At 46.7% G+C, this 22,424-nt stretch overlaps 1 protein-coding gene across 7 annotated transcripts in view; it reads right to left on the reverse strand.

Annotated features, from left to right (window-relative positions):
* Nucleotides 1-22,424, reverse strand: part of KCNMB2 (potassium calcium-activated channel subfamily M regulatory beta subunit 2) — a 138,824-nt gene that overhangs the window by 45,597 nt on the left and 70,803 nt on the right. Inside the window, exon 1 of one of the 7 annotated variants that reach the window (XM_038145697.1) lies at nt 4,061-5,290. The exons of 5 other annotated variants lie outside the window; for them this stretch is intronic. In XM_038145697.1, coding sequence (XP_038001625.1) covers nt 4,061-4,134 — 74 coding nt within the window. In that variant the 5' untranslated portion in view covers nt 4,135-5,290. Of the gene's footprint in view, nt 1-4,060; nt 5,291-22,424 lie in introns of those variants that run through there. One more of the 7 variants, XM_038145696.1, reaches the window with a different exon arrangement.

The raw sequence follows: 22,424 nt of genomic DNA on the forward strand, positions 1-22,424 counted from the left end.
GTGCTTCCCAGCAGGCTCCCCTGCCTCTGAAAGGTCCAGTGCTCCTCAAAACCTCACAGCTCCTTCACTCAGAGATAATTACTGTGTTGTTAGCAGGGATCAGACTTCAGTTTTAAGCAGAATAAACCCAACTGTAAGCGTGTGGGTGGGACATGGATGGGCTTAAAGCATTTCTGAGGTTTTTCACTTGTGCCTCCCTCATATGGGATGCATTTCGTCTCCCCGCCAGCCTTTGCACATCAACAACAGAGCTAAGAATTAAAGCAGAATAAAAAATAGACAGTCTTTCCAGTTTGTCATATTTCTAGTGTAGAAGGCTACTCTTCATCTCAAACCCTGTACAGAAGCTAATTGCTGAGAAATGGGGATCTTTGAAAGCTCAAATTAAAGACAATTTAAGATCTCCATTGATATTAGGAAGAAAATAGCTGCTGCTGGACACATACCAGTTAGCAAGGCCAGGTTACCAACTGAGGGGTACAACTGACCTGCTGTAGAAATGGGCAAGGCTCTGCTGAGCAAGCTGTAATTAAACTGACAGGTATTATACAGAAATTTGGCCTCTTATCCCTCCTACACACCCCAACAGTGCAGCTGGGAGATGATGGTTGGGCACTAAGGGGCAGGTATGTGCCTGTGTTGTGCTAAATGAAGCCAACTTGATCTGGATGGAACCCAGCAAGGAATATCGATGTGCCTGAAGCACAAGGGTTACTAGCATCTGTGGCGCTGCCTCAGAAGTGCACATCTTCAGTTCTGCACTGGGCAAGTTTTACATAAATGATGTAAAATTATTTAAAATTAATTTTAAGTAATTTTCTGCCTAATTTCTGGCGAAACACTCAATGAAGTTATACTGCCTCATACTTTTTGTTAACAACCAAATATTGCACCTGACATTGTTTGCCTGGACACACAGAAGTGAGTCCCTGGTCACACAGGTGCCAGAGGCAGCTTTGCCACCGAGTTCAAGCGGCACTAAAGCTGTTCCTTTAAGTGCTGCACTGCAATACCTCTGCTCTAAACCTCTAGTTAAATGCATGTTAAAGTCTAGGATCAATCTGCCAGGCAGTAAGTTAATGGTCCATGGTGTAGCTACTGCTGTGATGCCTCTTTTCCATTAAGAGAGAGGCAGTGTTGCTCTGAGTGGCTCGTGTGTCCAGAATAATGCTGCTTGTGGCTCACACCTGCATGGGGGGGATGCTTGTTGCATTTAAACTAGATTACATGAGCCAAAAGGATTGTTCAGCCCAACAGGCACTGCCCAGCTGCAGTGCTCCAAAGGGACGCTCTTGTGCCCAAGAGTGGGAACTCCTGGCACATGCCCCCAAGCATTATTTCAGGAAGCTTATGCAGATCCCTTCACTGACTCAGTTTTGCTGCCCTTGACCTGCAGGGTGCTGCAAGCATCAGTACTTCTGTGTCTGCAGCCTCTGAACAAGCATGCAAAAAGCCAGGAGACTTGTTTGCTATCCCTGCCCTCTGTTGGCACAGCATCCTGCATCTGGCTCAGGGCACACTGACATACCAGGTGATCCTGAAGAGTAAAGGGGAGGGATGTTGGTCCATTTTGGATGCATGCAATGTTCCAGTCTGCTGGGCTGCCTCTGGCATTCTGGATAGTAGCCTGAAAGGCACTGGACCTGGGAGGTTTAGTGCTTGGTGTTGGGATCTCCCAGCAGTCTGTACCTGGCATGCAAAGCAGCACAGAGAAGTGACTTCTCCAGCTCCTTTAAAAGCAAAAGTAGAAAGGGAAATAAGAAACAATTAGCAGCTTTGAAGGTGGGAAGGGTGCTGAGGCCTTTTGCTTTCTTTTCCCATGGCTGTGCTACTTGTGTCTCTTGGGGCCCATGTTGTAAATCCTACGCTCCCATCTGAGGAGCACTGGCTGCAGGCTCCCTCCAGAGCTCATTGATGCAATCTGGGTCATTCAGAGAAGGTTGTTAGGAATGATCCTGCACCTCCCTGCTGTGCCAGGACACAGCTTTGCCTTCCAGGGCATGGGAGGTGCTGGGCTGGTCCTGAGTCCTGCTCCTAAACCTTGCTGACTCAACCCACTGCAGCCTTGGGGCTCCTGGGGTGATGGCTGAGGTCAGGCAATGCTGGGACACCATGCTGGGGACACAGGGACAATACCTTGTGGCATCTATCTACCCACTTTTTTTGGGTGGTGAGGACCCAGTGACTGAGGCTTGTGCAGGGCATCCCTGTGAGGAAAAACCCATCTGCCCTGCCAAGGGGCTGCTGAAGAATGACAAGATTTCTAGTGGGGCAGTGAAGGCCTCCTAGGGAAAGACAGGATTTCCTCCAGTGGGACTGAGTAGATTATGACAGAGAGCTAATCTGTATGGCTGTTTCATAAGTTTCCCCAGTGCCTGGACTCCGTGCTCAGCCACAGACACTCTGTGTGCTGAGAATAACTGATTGCCCAGAAACACCAGGTAAGAATGTGCAGAGGTCTGGAGCAAGCTCTGCCTCTCAGTCTCTTTGTATTTTAGTGCTATCTAACAAAATCTCTCCTCATTCCCACAGCGGGTTAGTAGGAGGGACCAAATGTGCTGTCAAGCCCCACTGCTTGGTGGAAACCACCCTTCACCTGGCAGTGTACATTCCTCATGAATCCTCACCTCTTTCCTGGACCTCATTCACCGCAAACAGGCAAATGTTTGTGGTGACAAACCTAACTCCAAAGCCACTCTTCAGACCACTGTCCATCTCATACTCATTTACTGCAGTCAGAATTCACAAGCAAAGGCAGAATGCAGGTACTGCTCCAGCCCAGGGATCGCATCACAAGGGGCTTTGCTATGCTGGTCCCTGTGCTCAGATCAACTGCACTGTGCAGCAAAAATCACAAGCAAACAACATCCAAGGCTTTTCAGATTATGTTACTACAGAGTGCAAGTGAATATTTAAGTTCCCATCTGGACACTTGTTCTATCCAGCTTCAAGTTTTTATCCAAATTATTTAAATGCTCACTGCCTTTGTTTTTCTGTTTGTAAATCTCTAACCTGCCTGTTTGCTATTCTTGGATTGAAATCACTGTGTTCCTGTACAGTTCCTATTCCAGCAGCTCCTGCTGCTTGTACACATTTGGACAGAAGAACTCTGAATGCATTCTGAGGAATATGGATATTCCCAATCAGCCCAGGGCTGGAGTACTGGCACTGCTGGGGTGTAGCACAATGCTTGGAAGCTTGGGAGGGTGTGGAAGTTTGTGCTCTGTCAGTGGGAAGTTTGTGTGCAGTTACAGCTTCCTCAGTATTTTTCTGTTTTAAATGCAAACATATGCATGACTTCAAGTCCACCCTAAAATGAAGAAAGATCATAAATATGAAGTCAAATAAGACCCAAACTCCCAATAAGTGCATTAAAGCTGGCAGCCTGTTTTAATTTATTACTCCTACACCTTTAGCTTGCCTGACACAGCTGGGGAGCACTGCCAGTGAATGCTGTATGAACTCCTGTGTGTGAAGTTGCAGGGGAACGGACAGTGAGTTCCCCCCTGGCTGTGAGCCACAGCCTGGAATCTCCTGACAGTGTTTCTTTGTGGTTCTGAGAGCAGCTTGCTGTCAGAGAGTGTTTCTTGTGTCCCTTCCCTACCCCATATGCTGTTTTCAGTCTCTACCGCAGCATTCTGGAGTATTTTGCTTTCCAAATGAGGTCCACAGGGTACACTAATAAGTTGAAACATCACAATATGCATCAGTTAGACATTTCTGTAAGCCTCTAGCTCCAGCCCACAAATGCTACCAACAGCGAATTCATTCCTCAGATGAGCAAGTGTAATTTATAACTCAGAGCAGCACTTGAAACTGTTTGACTAATAAAATGCCCTTCACTCGACTCCTGGGTTAAAGCCTGGCTGGTGCCAGCCCCTTGTCAAGTGCAATCACTCCAGGAAATCCTGTTCCAGTGTGCACCTAGCAGTCAAACCTGAATGTGCTCTGATCCATGCTTTACTCCCCACTCCCCAGCACTTCCCTAAGTTCTTCCACTGACCCCATCCCGATTGCCTTGGCCCCTCCAGCAGCTTCCCCCCATAAGGATCAGGTTTACCTGAGCAGCAGTGGAGCAGCGGTGCCTAAAATGGAGATTTCAATGGGATGCGATAGGGAGATTTTCCCTCTCATCTACGAACTTCTGTAGCTGCCACCTTTGGGAAAACAGCCTATCTACCAGCAGAAGGCTTCCAAATATCTCGTCTCTCAATGTGTCCAAGTATTTCTTGCTGCTTTCACAGTTCCCAGGAAGTTTTAATTACTTTTGGTTTTTAAATAGAGGCAAAGCACCAGAATTCAACAACTACACAGAAACAAGCTGTCAGAAGGAAGTGGGTGTGAAGACCCTCTGAATAAAGCCAACCCAAAAAAAGCTGAGCTTTCTCTCTCCAAACTTTATTTCACGAAGCTCCTTGTTCTCCCCACATTTATAAAGACTCTTCTTGGAATCCAACCTGCCTGCACATCCTTGGCTGCCGTGACTCCAGTGGGGCATGATGGCCATTTCCATGAGGGCAGGACGCTCCTTGTGGAGTAGGTGCCTTCTCTGTCATTTGGCAAAGCTCATTCCTCTCACCTGCTCCTTGGAAGGAAGCTGCAGGAGTCAGGCAGCAAAAGGAGATCAGGGCTGGGGCAGTGCCAGTACTGTGCTGAGCCCGTGGCCAGGCAGCACCTGGCTGCCCGTGCACCCTCTGCTCCCGGAGCGTCAGGGCTGTGCAGGAGCGGGCGTGCGGCTCCTTCTCCAGTGCTCGCTCATCCCTGCGTGCCCTTGCCTGTGCTGCTGTGAAATCAGGGGCTTCCCAGCCTTTCCCTCAGTCACCTCCATCGGACCACTTTGTCCTTGGGTGGTGTTTGCTCTTCTGAGTCAAGAGCGTGCTGGAGAGGCGCTCCCGCTCGTCTCCGGCTGCTCACTGATTTCCCATGCTCTGCTCTTGTTGTTTGCTGCTGAGCAAAAAGAAAAGCGGCTTTTGCTGCTGAGGTCCACAGTTAGTTGTGTGAGGATCTTTTTCTCCCCCGTTCAAAACGTAAGGTCTCGCAAATTAAGAAGCTACAGCCTGTCTAGGTCTTATACCAGTCAGTCTCTGATTCATCAGAGAATCTCCTTGGTAACTAGCAGTTCCTCTCTGATGATTTGCTACTAAAAAGCTCTCCCAATTTAAAGATAAAACACAGTGAAAGCAGAAAGAGGAGCTCCACTATATAGATACCTTATACAGAAACATATGCCTTGTGTGCACGCAGCTATACTGGATATTTTCTGATGTGTGTGGGAAGCAGCCTCTCTGTGAGACAGCATGGTATTACCCTATGGATGGCAAACGTGCCTCAGTTGCCTCATCTCTGCTAGAAATCCTTTTTGCTGCTCCAGGGTCGGTAACCCCATCTGCAGGGTAAATAATCCCCCAGGAGAAGATGAGGCTGGCATTTAACGAGGGGCTCAGCAGTTCATGCTTTAATAAGCCATGTTTCTGCCTTGTGTGGGACTGATTGCCAAGTACAAAGATTCAGAGACGGGGTGACTTTCTGCAGGAGGTGTGCCTGGAGTGTTTGATGCTGCCTGCTTGCCCTCTGGCTCTGGTAACGAGCCCCTGCTGCCTGACCCCCTCCTCACACATAGCAAAGTGCTGCCTGTGCTCTGCTGCTTGCTCAAGCTGCAGGGAAGGTGCTCACTGAAGAATTTTTTTTTTTCCTAGGAATCAGAATTGCTGGAAAAGTTGGTCCAAGGTGAGGCTAAGCACACTCTGTGTTTGAAACAGTGAGTAACTGTGCTCAGAAAGTCAGAGTAAGGGAAGGATGCTGGAGGCCAGGAAGCTCTGTGGTGAGATGTGCCTGGGGTTCCTCAGGGATGAGGGGATGGTTTTGGACTGGAGGTGGCTGTTCATGTTGTGCATGTCTGCTGCACCTACAGCCAGAAAGCTCCAGCTCCCTGTGCATGCTGACTCTGTCCCAGCAGGACTGTCCTCTCTGGGTGGGGCTTTCTGTGGTACTGAGCCCGCCTGCATAGTGAAAGGGACATCAAATTCTAAATGAGTGGAACCAAGCTGCTTCCAGTTTTTTTTTTTCCAGATAGATCAGGAATTAATACCACTTCCAGACTTCTCTTGCAACGCCCTCCCAGCAGCCCTTGGCAGAAGTGAGCAGAGGATGAAGAGCAAGGCAGGTTCACAAGGCTGACACTGGCAACCCACATCCTTCTCTGTATTTCCTCACTTGCCTTATGTTCCACGGCTCTAATTCCTCTGAATCATCACAACAAACAGCAACAAAGCACCCAAATCCGTGAGATGTTTTTCCATTCCTGCAAGAGGGTTTTGAGCTCACTGGGAAAGATTGCCCAGCCCTGGGAAGCAGCAGCAGCTGGAGTGTGGCTCTTCCAGGCAGCTCTGGCAGTAAGGAGACCATACTCCATGGATGTCAGCAATTTGGGACCAAATCTGTGTTCCCATTAGGTGGGAACCTCTAATATCTGAGCAGGAGAGTTCCAGCATCTGGAGTGCTCTGCCTGGGGATGCCTGATCCAGCCCTGCTTAGATGCAGACCTGTGCTTTCAGGGTCTTTAATTTTAGCAGGAAAAAGCTTGAGTGTAAATGTGCTGCCCATACCAGCAAAGCCAAAAGTGCTCAGACCTACATTTATCAAGGAATATGAGTGACAATAAATTGGTTCTGATAAATGAGGGCTGATATATTCAAGCCTGTTTTTGATGCAATTGAACATGTCAGGAACACGACCTCATTCTGGTTAAGGGCTGAGTTTTTAGATAATCAAAGTTCTGATAAGCAAGGCCTGACTTCCACCTCAGTGAGGAAGAAAAGGGGAGATTGATGCTCATCCTTCCCCTTCCTGCTGCCACTGTGGGTGCTGAGCCTTGGCATGGGCAGGTGAGACCCTGCTGTGCAGGGTCAGGTGCTGCTGTTTCTGGCTTGAAGGGAAATTACAAGAGGAAGCCTCTCCTCCACCTCTCTCCTGCCTTTCCGTTTTCTTCCTGAAGCTTGGAAGCCTTTGCTGCTACCAGACCTGTGAGCCTGTGCCTCTTGGAGGGAGGGAAGCAGATGGAGCCCCCGATGGGAGGGATGTCTGCAGGCATGTCCTGGCTGGCTTCATCTCCAGGATCCCCTCATGGAGAGAAGGATGGAGAGAGGTCAGGTCCAGCAGCACTGCCACTCAGTGCCATTCTGTCACCAGAAGACACCAGACTGGGAAAAGCAGGACCACTTTTGTTTTACCCAAGGGTAGCAGGAGCTCGTCTCCCCTGGGGGAGCATCAGAGCAGAGCCTGGGTGCCCCCACCCCCCAACTCTTCTGGAGCAGGAGATGCTCCCTCCAGGCCTGTCCTGACCTGTGGAGGCAGCAAGCAGACCTGAAGATGGACTGTTTAGCTTTGCTGAACCTCTGGAGCAGCCAGATCTCAATTTTTATGTTTTAATCACAGTGTTGTGACTTGGACCATGTCATGGGGAGAAGTGGAAAAGCATCAAAACCTGCTTGTTCCTCACCCCCCACCTGGTGCCTGCATCATTCCCTGGGCTTCCCTCAGACAGCATCTCCTCAGCTGGGCTATCGCCCACCCTGCATGGGTTTGGTTACAAATTGATATTTATAGATACAAAAACAGAGCTCGTGTACAGTGTTCAGCTCTTCCTATCTCCTTTGCAATGCGTCTCTATTTTGGGAAGTGGAACAAAGGTGTCTGCAGCTATTTATAGCAGGGAAGATGCACAATGCCTGCAGCCTGGGTGGGCACTGACCCTGGCTGAGGGTGATGTGGGGTCCCTGCCATCAGAGATGATGGTGGGTTTTTTCCTGCTTTTCTGTGTCTCTTCTCTTTTATTTCAATTGTTGGCCTAATGCTGAATAAGAAATGAACTTAAAGGACTGTTAGTGGCAGTTAAGAAAAAAAAGAAGAAAACGTGCAAAGCCTTGGCAAGTATTTTTTATGAATTGAATCTCTTGAGATGAAAGCTTCATTACTGTGAAACAATGAACCTGCTACACTTTTAGTAGTACAAATGGGTTTCATTTGTATTAAGAAGATACAAGCTTATTATTTTTAGTTTGTTCCTGTAGTACCAGGAATGTTTAATGTGATAATCAATGTAATTGAGGAACTGAAAGTACAGAAAATTGCAGCACTCTCAGAAGTGCTAACAACTGCAACTGCAGCATGGCCAAAAGGTCTGGGACATGGGTACAGGAGTGCTCAAAACAGACTCCTGTCCCAGGTGTGGATGATCCATGATCCCTGGTTGTGCTGGGATCTGTGGGAGGACAGTGCAGCCCCTGTAACCTCCCCACTTCTGGTGGGATGTTCCCAGTCCTGAGCACCTAGCAGGAGCTCAGGGCTGTGGGATGCACTTGGGATGGCTCTCCTGGAAGGACAAAGGGAAAGGGAGTTTTTGCTTTTGTCCCCAAACCTGAGGACTTGAGAGAGGAAGTTTCCCCTCCTGGGATCTGGTGGGTAAGGATATTTGGGAGCAAGCCTGACTGCAGAATTTGGCACCTATGTTTGAGCAGGTCTTTACTGAGGATTTGCAAAGCTGGATAGGTCGCAATTTGGCCAGTTTGGCTTTGTTTTCTTTCTTTTTTTTTCCTCCCCAGAAATAGCAAAAGGCACACATTTGACACCCAAAATCTACTGTCAAATTCCCAGCTCCTCTTCCTAAGTACAAGGTTGCTAAAGATTTTCAATTAAATGCTTCAGAGCCCTTAACACAGAGAAAACACAGCATTTCCTCTCCAGGCCACTGCTCACAAACTGTGATGCTATTTTGTGAAACTTTCACTCCAGAAACCCAGCAGCAGGCACACAACACACAACTTCAGCCTGAATTCTATGAAAAACTTAAGCAGCTAACTCATGGGAGGACTCACCAGCAACGGCCTGGACACCTAGAGCCCCAGCACCATGGAGATCCTACTGCAGCTTAGGGGAGCTGCTGATTCCATGTAACAAATCCAACCTTTCCTGCTCCTTCAGGCAATTTCCCTCCTCGTTGCATTCCCTCCCCGATGCAGCTCGTGGTTTTTTGTGATTTACTGTGTATTTTAGTCCATTGAAGAGATGGAGGGGAGGAAGAGATGATCCTTGTGTCTGCCCTGGCAGCTGCCCCTGGGGCAAGGAGGCTGTGTGGGGCTGCTGGGCATCAGCCTGGGTGGTGATGGCTGAGGAGAAATGCATAGAACCCAGGGCAGACTAAATATATTTTAGATGCAGCCTGTGAAGCTGCTAAATGCAGAGCAAGTCTGAAAGAAACAACAGCTTGCAGAGGTGCAGCCAGGTTTGTTTTCAGCCTTCTCCATTTTAATTTGTTTTACTTTGAGGAGGGAAATCTTCTATGTTAGAAAAGTTGCCTTGTTCTGGTGGTCTCCAATAAATCATGGCTGTAGACACCTAAAAGTGTTTGGTACCCTCTGGAAATGCTGCTGGAGCTCTTTTGGCATGCCAGGACAGGCTCCCAGCTGGCAGCATTGCAGCTGGTGCCCAGCCTTGCCCCACAGTGCAGGGTGTCTGCCCTCTGCCAGTCTTGAACAGCTAACCACAAGGTTTATCCATTAAATGGATAAAACAAGGTTTGTCCATTGAATGAACTCACCTTAGTGCTTGCCATGAGTCAGATTTAAGCCTGTTGCAATCAGAGTGTGTTTTGAAGGAAATGACTGAAGGCAGAGCTGAAAGTGGTGGTGCACGGGCTGTGGTGTTCATGCTCATAATGCAATTGCTTACATTACAAAGCAATTATCAGAGTTTTAAATTCCAATAGCATTTGGAAAGGCATATATGCTCGGGGGTTTTTCCATTTGCAGAGATGTTTCTTTTATTGTACCTACTTGCCTAGTAACTTCACTGTTTTAAACACATCAAAGTGTTTTAGAAATCTATTTGTGGTCTTTGTTGAAAAACAAAGGCAATCCTGCCAGGTCCACACAGAGCACTTGCTCTATCACAAGTGGCTCCTAAAGCCCAGTTTAGGTTTTGTGAGGTTTAATGAGGTAAAACCCCTGTAGAGTGTTTCCTGCTCCCTTTGGTAAATTTTGGCAGCACATCCTTCAGCTGGGGCAGCATGCTTCAGTGCTCTCTCTATCACTGCAGTGCCATCAGCTTTTCCCTATCTGTCCAGCTCCTCCAGGAGCAGCAGTCACTCTTGCAGTAAATTTTCACCCAGAATAGCACATTATTCTTGTGGCCTGCTCCTGGTGCTCTGCAGACAGGCTGAGGGGGTGGGAAGGGCAAACTTTCTCCAGCAGCTGCTGAAGATGAAGTTTCTGGCTGATAATTTGAGGTTGTGCCATGCTGGCTAGCAGGGCTCTGGACTGCCACAGTCCAGCCCAGGAGGGCCAGAACTGAACTGGGACCTACTGGAGGAGGTAATTCAGACAACCTTTATCACTGAGCAAGGGACTCTCTGCAGAGAGGAGGATGTTTGAACCTGACAATTCTACACCTCCGAGCAGTGCTGCAATTCCCTCAAACAGCATCAGCAGACTAATTGTTTATCACCATTTATCAGGTGCAAAATGCATGTGAAATTGCAATTTCCATAGTAACCATAATCATCACCTTCCCGTGTAGGGATTGGAATGTCAGGATACTCGAGAGTACCACATGTACCTGTGTCCTTGTGTGAAGCACATCCTCTTCTGGCAGCCAGCCTTTTGTTTTTGGGCTTCCACTGCTTGGCACGTGAGCATTTGTAAAGCCTTGATTACTCATCAATACCCCTGCACTGAACACATGCTTCTGTAATGTCTTTAAGGTTATGTGGAATTCTATTTGCAATCCTTTTCATAAAAAAAATTACACAAAACACTTGCTGCTAAATCTGGCTGTCAGCAAGCAAATGCCAGAAACCAAAATGACTATTATTATTACTGCTATTTGCACCATTCCAAAATCCATTAATTTGCTTGTTGCAGTGTTAGGTAATGAACACTTCTGCAGCAAGGTCACACCTCCATTTTACATCAAATAACTATCTTCACTCATGTTTGATATATGAACCCTATTTCTTGCTTAGGGCATAATGTTTTATTAACATTATTTTCCTTTGTTCTTTCTTACAGATTGTCTATTATGACTCTAAAGATTGCCTGCATGACATCTCTTTTTAAATTCACTGCATAATTACATAAAACAGAAATTCATTTGATGCTACATTAATAAATCTCTCATAATTTTCTTTGAACAGGGGGACACACTGCTATTATTTACCAGAAAACATGGATTTAGTTAAGCTTCATGGAATTTTGCTGTCACTGACACACATATTGGATATGGGCAGAGCAATGAAGGAAATAATGTGAAGGCAAACTGTCCAGTTCAAGCCAAAAAGACTGATGGAAACAGTAAAAATAGTAGAAATATGAAAGCAAGAGGTACTGAAATAAGTATGTGACGTGGGAACTTGCAGCGAAGGTTCACTGCAGCTGCAGCTGTGCCTGGCTGAATGTCAGCCTGGGTTAATGTGCAAGGTGACAGATGTTTGGGAATGGGCAAATGCTGAGGAACAGAGCTGGTGTCCCTGGGCCAGGTCTGCTCTCAGGTGTCCTTGGAGCATCAGTGACTTTCTGCAGCTGTGGCTTTGGCACTCCTCTTTAAGGGTGATGGTGCAATCCTACACCTTCACAAGAAGAATGTCACTTCTCCTGGCAGCACAGTTTTGATCTGCTGACCCTATCCTGCTTGATCTGCTTCACCCACTTCAATTGGTCTTGGCTCACCTCTGACTCTTTGAGCCCAATTTTCCCCTGATTGTCTGTATCCACCCATGGCTGGGCTTCTCAGGCTGTCAGCCACCATGTCCAGGTGTTCCTGGTTACCCCAGCTCCTCCTCCAGCAGGGCTGCTCCTAAATACCTCCCAGGTGACCTTGAGTTGTAATTTCACTGTTCCTTGGCCGTGCCTGAAGGAGTCTTAAGGGTGTTCACAACCATTATAGAATCCACTGGGCAAGGACAGAGAAGAAAAGAGGACCTCGCACCCTCAGCTTTGAATTTGCAGGAGGCAAGAGCTGCTGTTACTGTTTTGTAGCTAGAAAACCTGCTGGTTGGCGGATATTAAGTGTTTGGCTCAAGGTCACAGTGAGTATCTTTGAAGTCACTTGATAAACACTTTGTTCTCAGCAAAGGATGTGCCTTGGGCTGTGATCTTATCCTGTAACAAAAGCTGAGACACGTTCCTCCTCGTTTATTCTGGTCTGGTGGTAGAAGTTGCTCACAGTTAATAATAAGGTGAAGACCATTAATTGCGCCTTCTGATATATGTTTTTAATTTCTTTATTCATAATGAGCTCATTGCTGCAGCAGCAGGAGTGAAATATGTGATACTACTGGAATTTCTTTGCAATTCAGCATTAATTAATGTCCACTTCTCGCACAACGTTAATAATAACGTGCCTCATGTTTCAGAGGCTGCTGTGGAAAATTCTTCTTTAGCTGGCAAGAGCTGAGATTTGCATTTTAGCCTTTTGTTTAAAAATGCTTCTGAAGGACTTTGAAGTATTAGAGTGAAGTTGGATGTAGCACCCCTGTCCAACCCAGCACCGTGTAATCAGAATTCTGGTCTGTCTGCTCCCCTTGTCTCTTCACATTTACCAGTTGGTGCAGGGAAGGACACCTCATTGCCACAGAGGCCACGATGAACCTCTGTTAGGAGAGCACGTCTGTCAGCCCTTATTCCTGCTGTTCCAGCAGAGTTTTGGTTAAAGGCACTGTGGCACTTGCTACCTCTGACATCATTTGTGTCCCCTGGCGTGGGATGGGCTCCTGGGTCTGTGTGGTGATTTTCCTAACCTGCCTGTTGCAATAACAACACACTGCAGGTTTTGCTGGTCTTTGTCCCTCTGGAGGATTAGGCATGTCATTTAGCAAGACTGGCCATCCAGGGATAAAAATATGCCTCTAAAATTAAGTTGCTGTTTGCCTATACTGTGAGATTCGTGTTAATACCATCACAAGGTTAAACCCCTTTCTTCACCTGTTAAAGAGGATGGATTTACTGGCCTGAAATGTTGATTTTTCCAGCATACCTTGCAGCTGTTTCATGCATGTTCATCTCCTCAGCCCTGTCCAGGGAAAAGGAGGGGCTGGCTTTTGGTAGAGACTGGGGAACAGTCAGACTGATGGTTCATGGCTTACAAACATAGTGTATCCCTCTATTTAATGATATCCCTAGTTTAGCAGCAGGACTAGGTAGGTTTTAGGCCCTCAGCACCACAGTGAGTGTCTCTGCTGTGAGGATGAAAAGAAGCCAAAGGCTGTTGCATTTCCTATTCCCGACCCTTTAAAGTATAATGTGAACTTTTGCATATACAGAGAGCTGAGAAATTCATAAATGCACACAGATTTAACCAAGAGATGCTGTTTCCTTTTCTGAGAGCCCTGTCAGGCTGTTGTGGGAATGGGATGATGCTGCATGGCAAACTTGGGAGTTTCTGTGTGACCTTGCTGCTAAAATCTTCATCTTGTGGCACAAGGGGATAACACTGAAACTGTGCATGGACTCCAAATTTTTGCTGGTTTTAGGCTCCCGAATGAGCAGATGTGGAAACGGCTGCTTCACTCTGCATGCTTGCAATGGCATTCCCACATGGCCCAGGTTGGAAACACCCTTGTCCAAGGGCAGCCTGGGGATGGAGCAGCCTGTGGCGTGGAGGGGTACATTAGAGATGTCACCTTGTCCCCGTGGTCGTCTCTGACATCTTGCTTTGGGCACCATGTGTGTCTGAGCTTGGGAAGCAGCTTTGCTTACTGGGATAGATGCAGCTGGGAAGTCCTGCACCCCAGCAAGAGTCACTTTGCTGCTTCTTTTCCAGCCCTGCTTTGGTACAGGTTCGAGCTCACCCAGCGCTTGTGCAAAGCAGGAATCACAAAGCCAAGTCCTGGATAGGCTGTGGAATGGGAATGGGGAGGCACTCTGGGGTCTCCATGCACAGGGGATGTACCAGGGACTGTTTGGCTGCTTTGTCTCATGACAAAGGGTAGCTTTGTCTCACGAGGGTAGCTAGGGAAAACAGCTCCTTTTGTGCCTCTGCACTGTCACATTGGAAAGAAAATGGGAGGTGACAATTATTGCAGTTCCCCACCTTTGCTCACCAAGTCTTGGCAGGGAAATGGCACTCGTTGTCACAGCCAAGCCTGCCATCTCCTGACCCTACAGCTTTGGTGGGAAAGCTCAGAGGGAAGGATGCTGGATCCTGCAGCATCCTGCTTCACTGAGCTGCCATTAGGAAAGTTTCTTGCTTCTGGTTTTGTGTCTAATTTGGAATATGTGCAGATCTTGGTCAAGAAAAGTGAAGAGCACTAGTTACTGCACCCTGAGGGTAATGGCCTCAGTGTCCCCATGTTGCCTCTGACTTTAGGATTAAGTGAGGGGCTAAATACAAATTCAGGTGGTAGCACAGGCTCTTCAGTAATTTACCATTTCACTCACAAATGTGCTTTGCAGGAAAATAACCACTTTAAACCTTTCTCTTTGCTACACCCACTGACAAATATAGCTCTGAATCAGTATAATGCTGCCTTTCCAAAGCTCCCATTCACATCTGTCTGTGCTGAATTCATACGCAGAAGTTTTTACAAAGGAATGAATTGCTAAAATTCCTAATGAATGTGGTTATCAGAGAGGCTGTTCTAATAAAGATAATATACATCAGCAGAGCTGGCAGGTTTTTAGTGGGGCAGTTCTTCATGGAGTCCAGAGTAGATGCTGTGTGATGAATCTTGTTAGTGCTGTCACTCTGGGTCCTAATGGTGTGAATAGCCATTTAGCTCACAAAACAGCAGAACCATTCAGTGGCTGGTGGCTTTTTTGGCATCATGCTCAAGTGTTCTCCAGCCTTTCCCGTCTTTTGCCAGTCTCTGACTAATTCACCAACTATTTTGTAATGCATGTGTCCCTCCTGCAATGTCCCTTTTAAGCTCTGATGTTCAGTCTTTCATGACGTGTGCTGCCTGCTCTCAGTGCAGGATGTGAGCCCCACTTCAGACACCTGGCTCCATCACCAAAGATCCAGGTAACACTTGGTTCTTAGAACACCTGTGTGGTTTGTTTTACAGCTTTCTCTTTCAAAAATTTTGAGCTGGATTCCTCTCTGGCTTTCACAGACAGTTATAGCTCTAGGCTGAACTGGAGACCAAGAGATAAACCAAATTCTGTGGGGCTTTTGTGCAGAGTACAACTGGTTCATTCATTATAGAGAGTGCTGCTGCTTGTCGAGCCACCTCTAACCAGTTGGGAATTTCTTGAGCACCATGGTTTGTCTCATAGAGACACGCACAGCCTGAGGCTGGGAGTCCACAGCTTCAATGTTTGCTATCACGATGGCAATGACCTTGTTTCCCTGGCTGGGTTGAGGCTGTGTCTGTGTCATGCAGGGCGCACACCCTGCAAACAGGGATGAGCAGGAATTTGGAAACAGCCTGTACCTGGGACTAGTGCTTGTGCTCCTTCCTTGCCACGTGCTGTGCAGGACCACTGGATCTCAGTCCCACTCTGCCAGCTTTAGCCTGGAAGTGGGGGAAGGGTTTTTTATTTTTCTTTTTTTTCAAAGTATCTATTGCTTATCTTATGTGTCAACAAACTCAAGTGTTTGTAGCAGAGACAGATCTTACTGAGTTGTTTTGCATCAGTGGAGATCTCAGCAAAACCAAAAAAAAGAATAAGTGTTAGAGAATTTAGAGAGACCTGCACCAGCTTTGTCTAATACCAACCTTGCAAAGAGTCCTTGGGTGATGCGAACTAGCTGTTATTGCTAGCAGAGAAAATAAAGTTTATATCAGCTGAGTACCTGGTCATTACATCTCACGTGGTGGAAGCACAGGTTAAAATGGCTATTCATCTTTGATCCTCAGCAATGTGAGAGTCTGTAGTAATCTCTAAGATTAAGGTAATAGAGAGCTCAAATTTTATATACAGCCTGCTAAACTGTTTGCAAAATGCTTCAGTTCAAAGAGGGAAGTGCTGCACGTGCAGTGTGGAGTGGATCTCCCCCCCCTCCTGCCTCTGCTGGGCCTTTAAACCTGGGAGTGTGGTGCCATGAAAGTCTGACTTGGCAGTGCTGTGTGTGCCCTGAGCTGGAGGCTGGCACTGCTGGCCCCAGCACCTGGTATTTCCAGATAAAAAGTGTAGCTGAGGAGGGGGTACCACGTATTTCTGGAATTACCCATTCTTTGGGAACAGACGTGGAGCCAGGCTGCATTTGAGAGATGATGTAAAACCAAGCCAGAGGAATATACTGCCATGCAGGACTGGAGCCAGTGGCTTTGCTGCTGCTCATGTTTCCAGGTGACTTTAATTACACCCCTATGCAGGGGAGGGTGTAAAACATGATGGCACAAATAAACAAAACCATCCAGCTAACAGGAGGCACAGTTGCAGGTTCTTATTTTTCAATCCAACATGCTCCAGCCATGTTTCTAGGTTCCCTGTCTATTAATACAAGTCTTTTAAAAAGCAATTAATGAGAAGGATTTCAAATGCCAAAGCAGACAGCTACTGAGACCAGGAGCCAGCTAAGTTTTGGCTGTCTTGGGCCAAGCCTGGGATTGCTCACAAGGCTTCAGTGGAATGATAGTGGGTTTGCCCTGGGAGAAAAGCAGTTTGTCTGACCATCAAGGGAAAACATAATTCAGACTGCAAAGCAGAACAGAATGAATTTTTGTAGCCTGCTTGCTGAAATTTTCGTCTTTGAAAGTCTGCTCTGGTGTTGTGAAGGAGATAGCAAAAGAATGGATTTGGTAAAGGTTGGGGTGCCTCAGTGATGAATGGAAAATTTTCTTCCCTCTCAGCTTGCAGTAGTAATTCTATGTATCTGTTCACAGGTTTCTCAGAAAACTCTTTTCATCCTTCCAGCAATATTTGATGCCCTGTGTATCCTGCAGACTGCAGAAAATGTTTACTCTGTCTTGTTTGCCCTTCTCCCAACAATGCACACACACAAAGGACAGTTTTGAAGTGTTTGTGCCTTTTGATTGACAATAAAAATCTTTTCCCATGAATTCTGGCAAAAAGTTCATGGTCCTCAGAATGCTTTACAGTTAATTCTTGTTTCATTTGCATGACTAAACAGTGGTTCTGCATCATTTCATTACAAAAAATTTGCAGAGCTTCAGAAGTGTTTCATTGCTGGAGAAAAATCCAGCAGTAAATCCAAGTCCATGTGTGGTTAAATTGCTTTAAGCTAAAAAACCACAATAGAAACAATTATTTTCCATAGAATCATAGTATGTTTTGGGTCAAAAGGAACCTTAAAGATCATCTTGTTCCAACCCCTGCCATGGGCAGGGACACCTTCCACTAGCCCAGGCTGCTCAGAGCTACATCCAACCTGCCTTGGACACTTCCAGGGATGGGGCATCCACAGCTTCTCTGGGCAACCTCTGCCAGGGCCTCACCTCCCTCGGGGTCAAGAATTTCTTCCCAATGTCCATTCTAAACCTGTTCTCTTTCATTTTAACACCATTCCTCCCTGTTCCATGTCTCCATTCCCTTGCCAAAGTCCCTGTGCAGCTCCTTTGTAGGCTCCCTTTAGGCACTGAAGGAGCTCTGAGGTGTCCCCAGAGCCTCCTCTTCTCCAGGCTGAGCAGCCCCAACTCTCTCAGCTGTCTCCACGGCAGAGGTGCTCTGAGCATCTCTCTGGGCTCACTCCAACAGGTCCTTGTCCCTGTCATGTTGAGGACCCCAGAGCTGGGTGCAGCACTGCAGGTGGGGTCTCATGAGAGCAGAGTAGAGGGGGACTATCATTGCCAAGTCATGTGGAACTCCTTGTCAATCAACACTCCCAAGCCCTTCTCCTCAGGGCTGCGGATGCCTTTTATCCCTTCAAATGCAGCCTTAGGTAAGAGGAGACAGTGAGGCTTCCAGGCCCAGAAGAATCTGGGTGTGGATGCTGGAAACAATGGAAGATGTCTTTGTGTGAGAAACAATCCAAGTTACTGTCAGCACAGATGCGAAACACTGGTGATTCACTGCTGGAACTTCCTGCCACATCAAATGTATTGCCATGAATTATTTAGCAAGCCTAATTGAATGTAATTTTGCTGTTGGAGATAAGTAGCCACTAAGCTTAAAAATCAATTTGCATACGTCACAGGACTGGTATCCCTTAGAACTGGCTTGGTGCCAGCGCTGCTTCCTTCATGCTGCAGTTTTGTGCCCTTGTTTTGGTGTTAGTTTGGCTTAGGATGCCCAACAGCCCACGGCCCTCTGGGATTTTACGTGCAGCAGGATATAAATCTCCCTGAATTTTCACAGTGACACACATCTCAGACGTTTCCTTGTCCTTTCTAGAGGATTTCTAATGTCCTGGGGCAGTATGGCACACACACCCAGCTCACTGAGGGCTGCAGAAGGGCTGGGGTTTGCCCAGAGCAGCTGGCAGGACTCACAGTGGATGTGCCATGGAACTTGTGAGCAAGGGAAAGCAAGCCAGGAGGTAACACAGCTGAAAGTATCTCTGCAGTGGGAGCTAGGAAGCACTGTAAAGGGGTTGTGTAGGCCAAGAAACCTAGATTTGGTCTATTGAGGTCAACATCATCTACTGGGGATTAGGCAGGATCAAGTAATTAATGAAAAGGATAATTCATACCAGTTTTCTAATCCCTGCAGATAGTGCAGATGACACACTTCTGCTTCTGACCCTTCTAGATTTGTTTTCATTGTAAAGATGTGCAGAGAGGGAAAGAATGGTCAACAGGCTGCAGAAGCTGTCACTAACTCTCTCCAAGTGGAATTTTTTCAGTGGAATTTTTGCTGCAATGTTGCTCAGACTTTTCACAACAAGGTCCCAAGTCAGAGTGATGTTTTTGGCTGCGGAATTTTTTTGGTTCAGAACTTCCAAAACTGTTTCTCTCTCTGATTTAAACCTCACAAGATACTGTTTCAATAATTTCAATTAAACTCTTGGACTCTGTTTTGAAATAGTTTTCTAAGTTTAAAATGTCCCTTAGTTTAAAAAAAAAACAACAAAACAACAAAACCTGTGTTTTAAAATATTTAAAGCAGACTTGAAATGAAATGTGGATTTTATTAATTACACGGAAAACCTCCTTTTTGGATCAACTGCAACTAAATTTTTCCTCTCTGACCTACGTTGTTCATCAGGCTGGAAACTCCATCATCTGTCCATTTCTACAAGGGCTGTTGGTTGCTCAGCAAGTGGAAATGCTGATCTCCAGAAATGGCTGCTGCTTCTGCCAGTGCCCACCCTGGACCCAGAGCTGGGGGAGAGCCCAGCTGGGCTGGCCACAGGAGGGGTTTGCTCCGGGGAATCCCTGCAGGGAGCTGCAGCAGAGGTGGGATGTTCCAGGGCACAGCTGCATTGCCTTTCCTGCCAAAGCAGCTCTGGTGCCAAGGAAGCAGAGCCTGGGTGCTCTGCTGCTTGCAGCCTCAGTATGGCAGTCTGAGGTTGTTTCCCACCTTGTTCTCACTTCTACTGCTGAAACATGATCCTTCAAATGACTCCGCTGAAGGGTCTGGAGCCCTTTAGCTGTGTGGGAGAGAGATTTCTGGGGCCACATTGCAGGGCTTGTCCCTACCACTGTCCTGGTGTCCTCCAGTGGAGCACAGGATGGAGGGGGAGCAGGGAGGGCTGTTCTGGGTTTTTCTGGAGCAGGTGCCCAAGCAGCCAGTCTGGCAGGAAGTAAAAAGAAGAAGAATTGGAGAATGTGGGAAAGGAAACCGTAATAGCCCCAGTCCTGTTTTCATAGATCCATGGCTGATTAGGATTGTCCTGAAGAGCTAATGTGGGGTTGAAGCTCCACGAAATCAATCCACAGGCATTTGTGCATTGATCTGTTTGGAAACATTAACCTGAGAAATTTCTCCATCTACACTTGTTTCTGTTTGGGTGCATGTTCACAGGGATTGATTTTCTTAAGATCTGAGCATTGAATCAGATGTTTTTTTGGATGCACTGCTTCAACCTCAGCTTTTGTAAGGAGGCAACAACTGGGATTTCACTTAACTTGGCTTTGTTTTTGAGATTCACCAACAGTAAGCAGTAGGTTTGTGACTGCTTTTTCCTCAGCAGCCCTTGGAAGGGCACAGGGCTGTTTTATCTGTAAGGCTGAACTGTGCTTTTACACAAATGCTGTGGGAAGTGGGGGCCAAACCCAGCTGTGAGACAGGGTCATGTGGCATGACATAAGGGTGGGTTCCTACCCCAACAAAACACAGGGACCTCTTGACAGGTAAAGGAGACACCAATGTGTCATCTTTTCTCAGGAAAAGTGGTGTGTCTACATACATAAGCTGTGCGTGTGAAGGTATGTGTGTGCTCATGTGTTTTCTTATGAAACTGCCTTGTTGTCCTCTGGCTGTAGAGGAATGAGAGTGAAGCCTTAGATAAGGTGAAAGCCAGGTGCCCCAATGCTCTGTGATTCTGATGAAAAACATTTCTGGGGAGAGAAGGAGGTCCCAAAATGCACCAGAGGACTCCAGCAGAGGCTCCCTCTTACATCTGCAGGGTGGTGGTGCTGCCTGTCTTCCAGCTCATCTCACAGGGGTGCAAGCACACCTGCCCTTTGCTGTGACTGTCTGCCACTGCCAAGCCCCTTTAATGAAAGCAGTGGATATCTGTACCCAAATTGCTCAAACAGGCAATGCTATGGGTTTGTTTCCTCTGTCTTCACCCTCCCCATGGGATCTGTGCACTGCTTGCCACTTAGCCCAGCGAGGACTGCCCTGAATCACAGGGACACTGCTCCGAAGCCAGCTGTAAGTGGAGCCACTGCAAAGTCACAGAAAGAAAAGTGGCTCTGTCCCCTGCAGGCTTGGAACCTCTTTACCTTGAACCTGTGCAGAACTTGACTTGCAGGGGTCAAGTCAGAGTGAGATAAAGCACAATTCATTACGATGTTATTTTGTATGCAGGGACTGAGCTCAGGTGCTCTGTGTAACCAAAAGCTGATAACAAATAGATATGAAACACCTTTGAAATGTTAACTTATCCTAAAAAGCCTATTTCTTCAACACTTCTAAGAAGCATAAAGCTTCATCCTAGACAATCTGCTGCCTTCTCTCTATTTTAATAAGCAAGAAGCATAGCATCTGTCTGGAAAGAATGCAACAAATACTTTTCCATTCACACAGCTAGGAAAGAAGAGATGTGGCAAAACTTGAAGAAATCCCAGTTTCAAAGTACAGAGATGAACGGACAGAAGAAAAAGCTGGGAACAGAGAGGTTTCAGGTGGGATTGTGCTTCCTCCTGGCTGTGCTGTCCCATCTTTTCTCTGTGGGCTGGAAGGGACTGCTTAGGCTGTGTCCTTCCAGGGGCTGTTTTACTTTTGACCTGCATGCAGAAGCAGCCAGAAGCTCAGGTTTCTGCCACAGCAGGCTCTGTTTAGCACAATATGCACTTTCTCTCCCCAGCTGCATTTTCCCTGGGCTCCTTCTGAAGTCAGGTTCGCTGCTGAACTCCTTGTGTGGGTACACTGTGACCCATTTCAGTTCAAATGAACTAGGTTAGCTAAAGCAGTGGAAAATGTAGGTTTTTGCTATTTTGCCTCGCTTTGAGTGAGATCCATTGGCTCTGGAAGAGCAGTCCCTTGGCTGATGTAAGTCAATGCACCTCCTTTGACTTTGATGGAGCCTCATCTCTTTGTTCCAGCTGCTGATCTCCCCTGGCATCTGGTACAATCTATCCTGTGCGGTGTTTATTTTAATAGCCTGATAAAACTATTATTCTCAAGGGGAGATAGAGGCTGCTGGCTGTGTGTTTAGACAAATCTGCACCCATACAGATTCCATAAGTGTTTGCTTCAAAGATGTAAACACCACGTTACCCAATTAAAGGAGTGTCCTTAATAATTTATCAGGCAATTAAAACGTTCATTGCCCTTTATCCCAGAGTGCTCCACCAGTGATATATAATCTGAACCTAAGTTAAAATGCCATAATAAATGAACAGTGATGCAATGTATCAAACATAATGGGAACATTAAGGCAATGGAGGGTGGTTTGTCAAGAGTGGAAGGTATAACACAGTTAGTGGAGCTAACTTAATTTCTGGAAATACCACTGCTCCTGAGGAGTGGGGCATGGCAGGGGGATGTCTGGCAAAAAAAATTTCAGTAATATGTTCCAGGGAAAACTTACCCATTACAAAATTAGAGACAGAAAAGATCTCTGTACCCAGTTATTGTTAATAATCCTCTTGAGAATGTCATGAGAAAAGGAAATGAGCAACTGAAAGAGAGGGATTAAAGCAGGAGAGGTGTTTCAGCTTAGCTCTGGCTGCTTGGTATAGTACAGTATTGCTTCCTACTTGTGTAATGGAAAATGCTGAAGTAAAGGGGGGATAAAAAAGGCAAATGCTTTTGTTGCTAATTCTGATCTGGATGTTTTAAAAAAATGACCCCAGAGGTTGGGAGTCCAATTCACTCTGAGCTAGAATCAGATTTGGACAGTTCATTTCCCCTTTGAAA

The sequence above is a fragment of the Motacilla alba genome, chromosome 9 (genome assembly GCF_015832195.1).
Source record: "Motacilla alba alba isolate MOTALB_02 chromosome 9, Motacilla_alba_V1.0_pri, whole genome shotgun sequence".
NCBI lineage: Eukaryota > Metazoa > Chordata > Aves > Passeriformes > Motacillidae > Motacilla > Motacilla alba.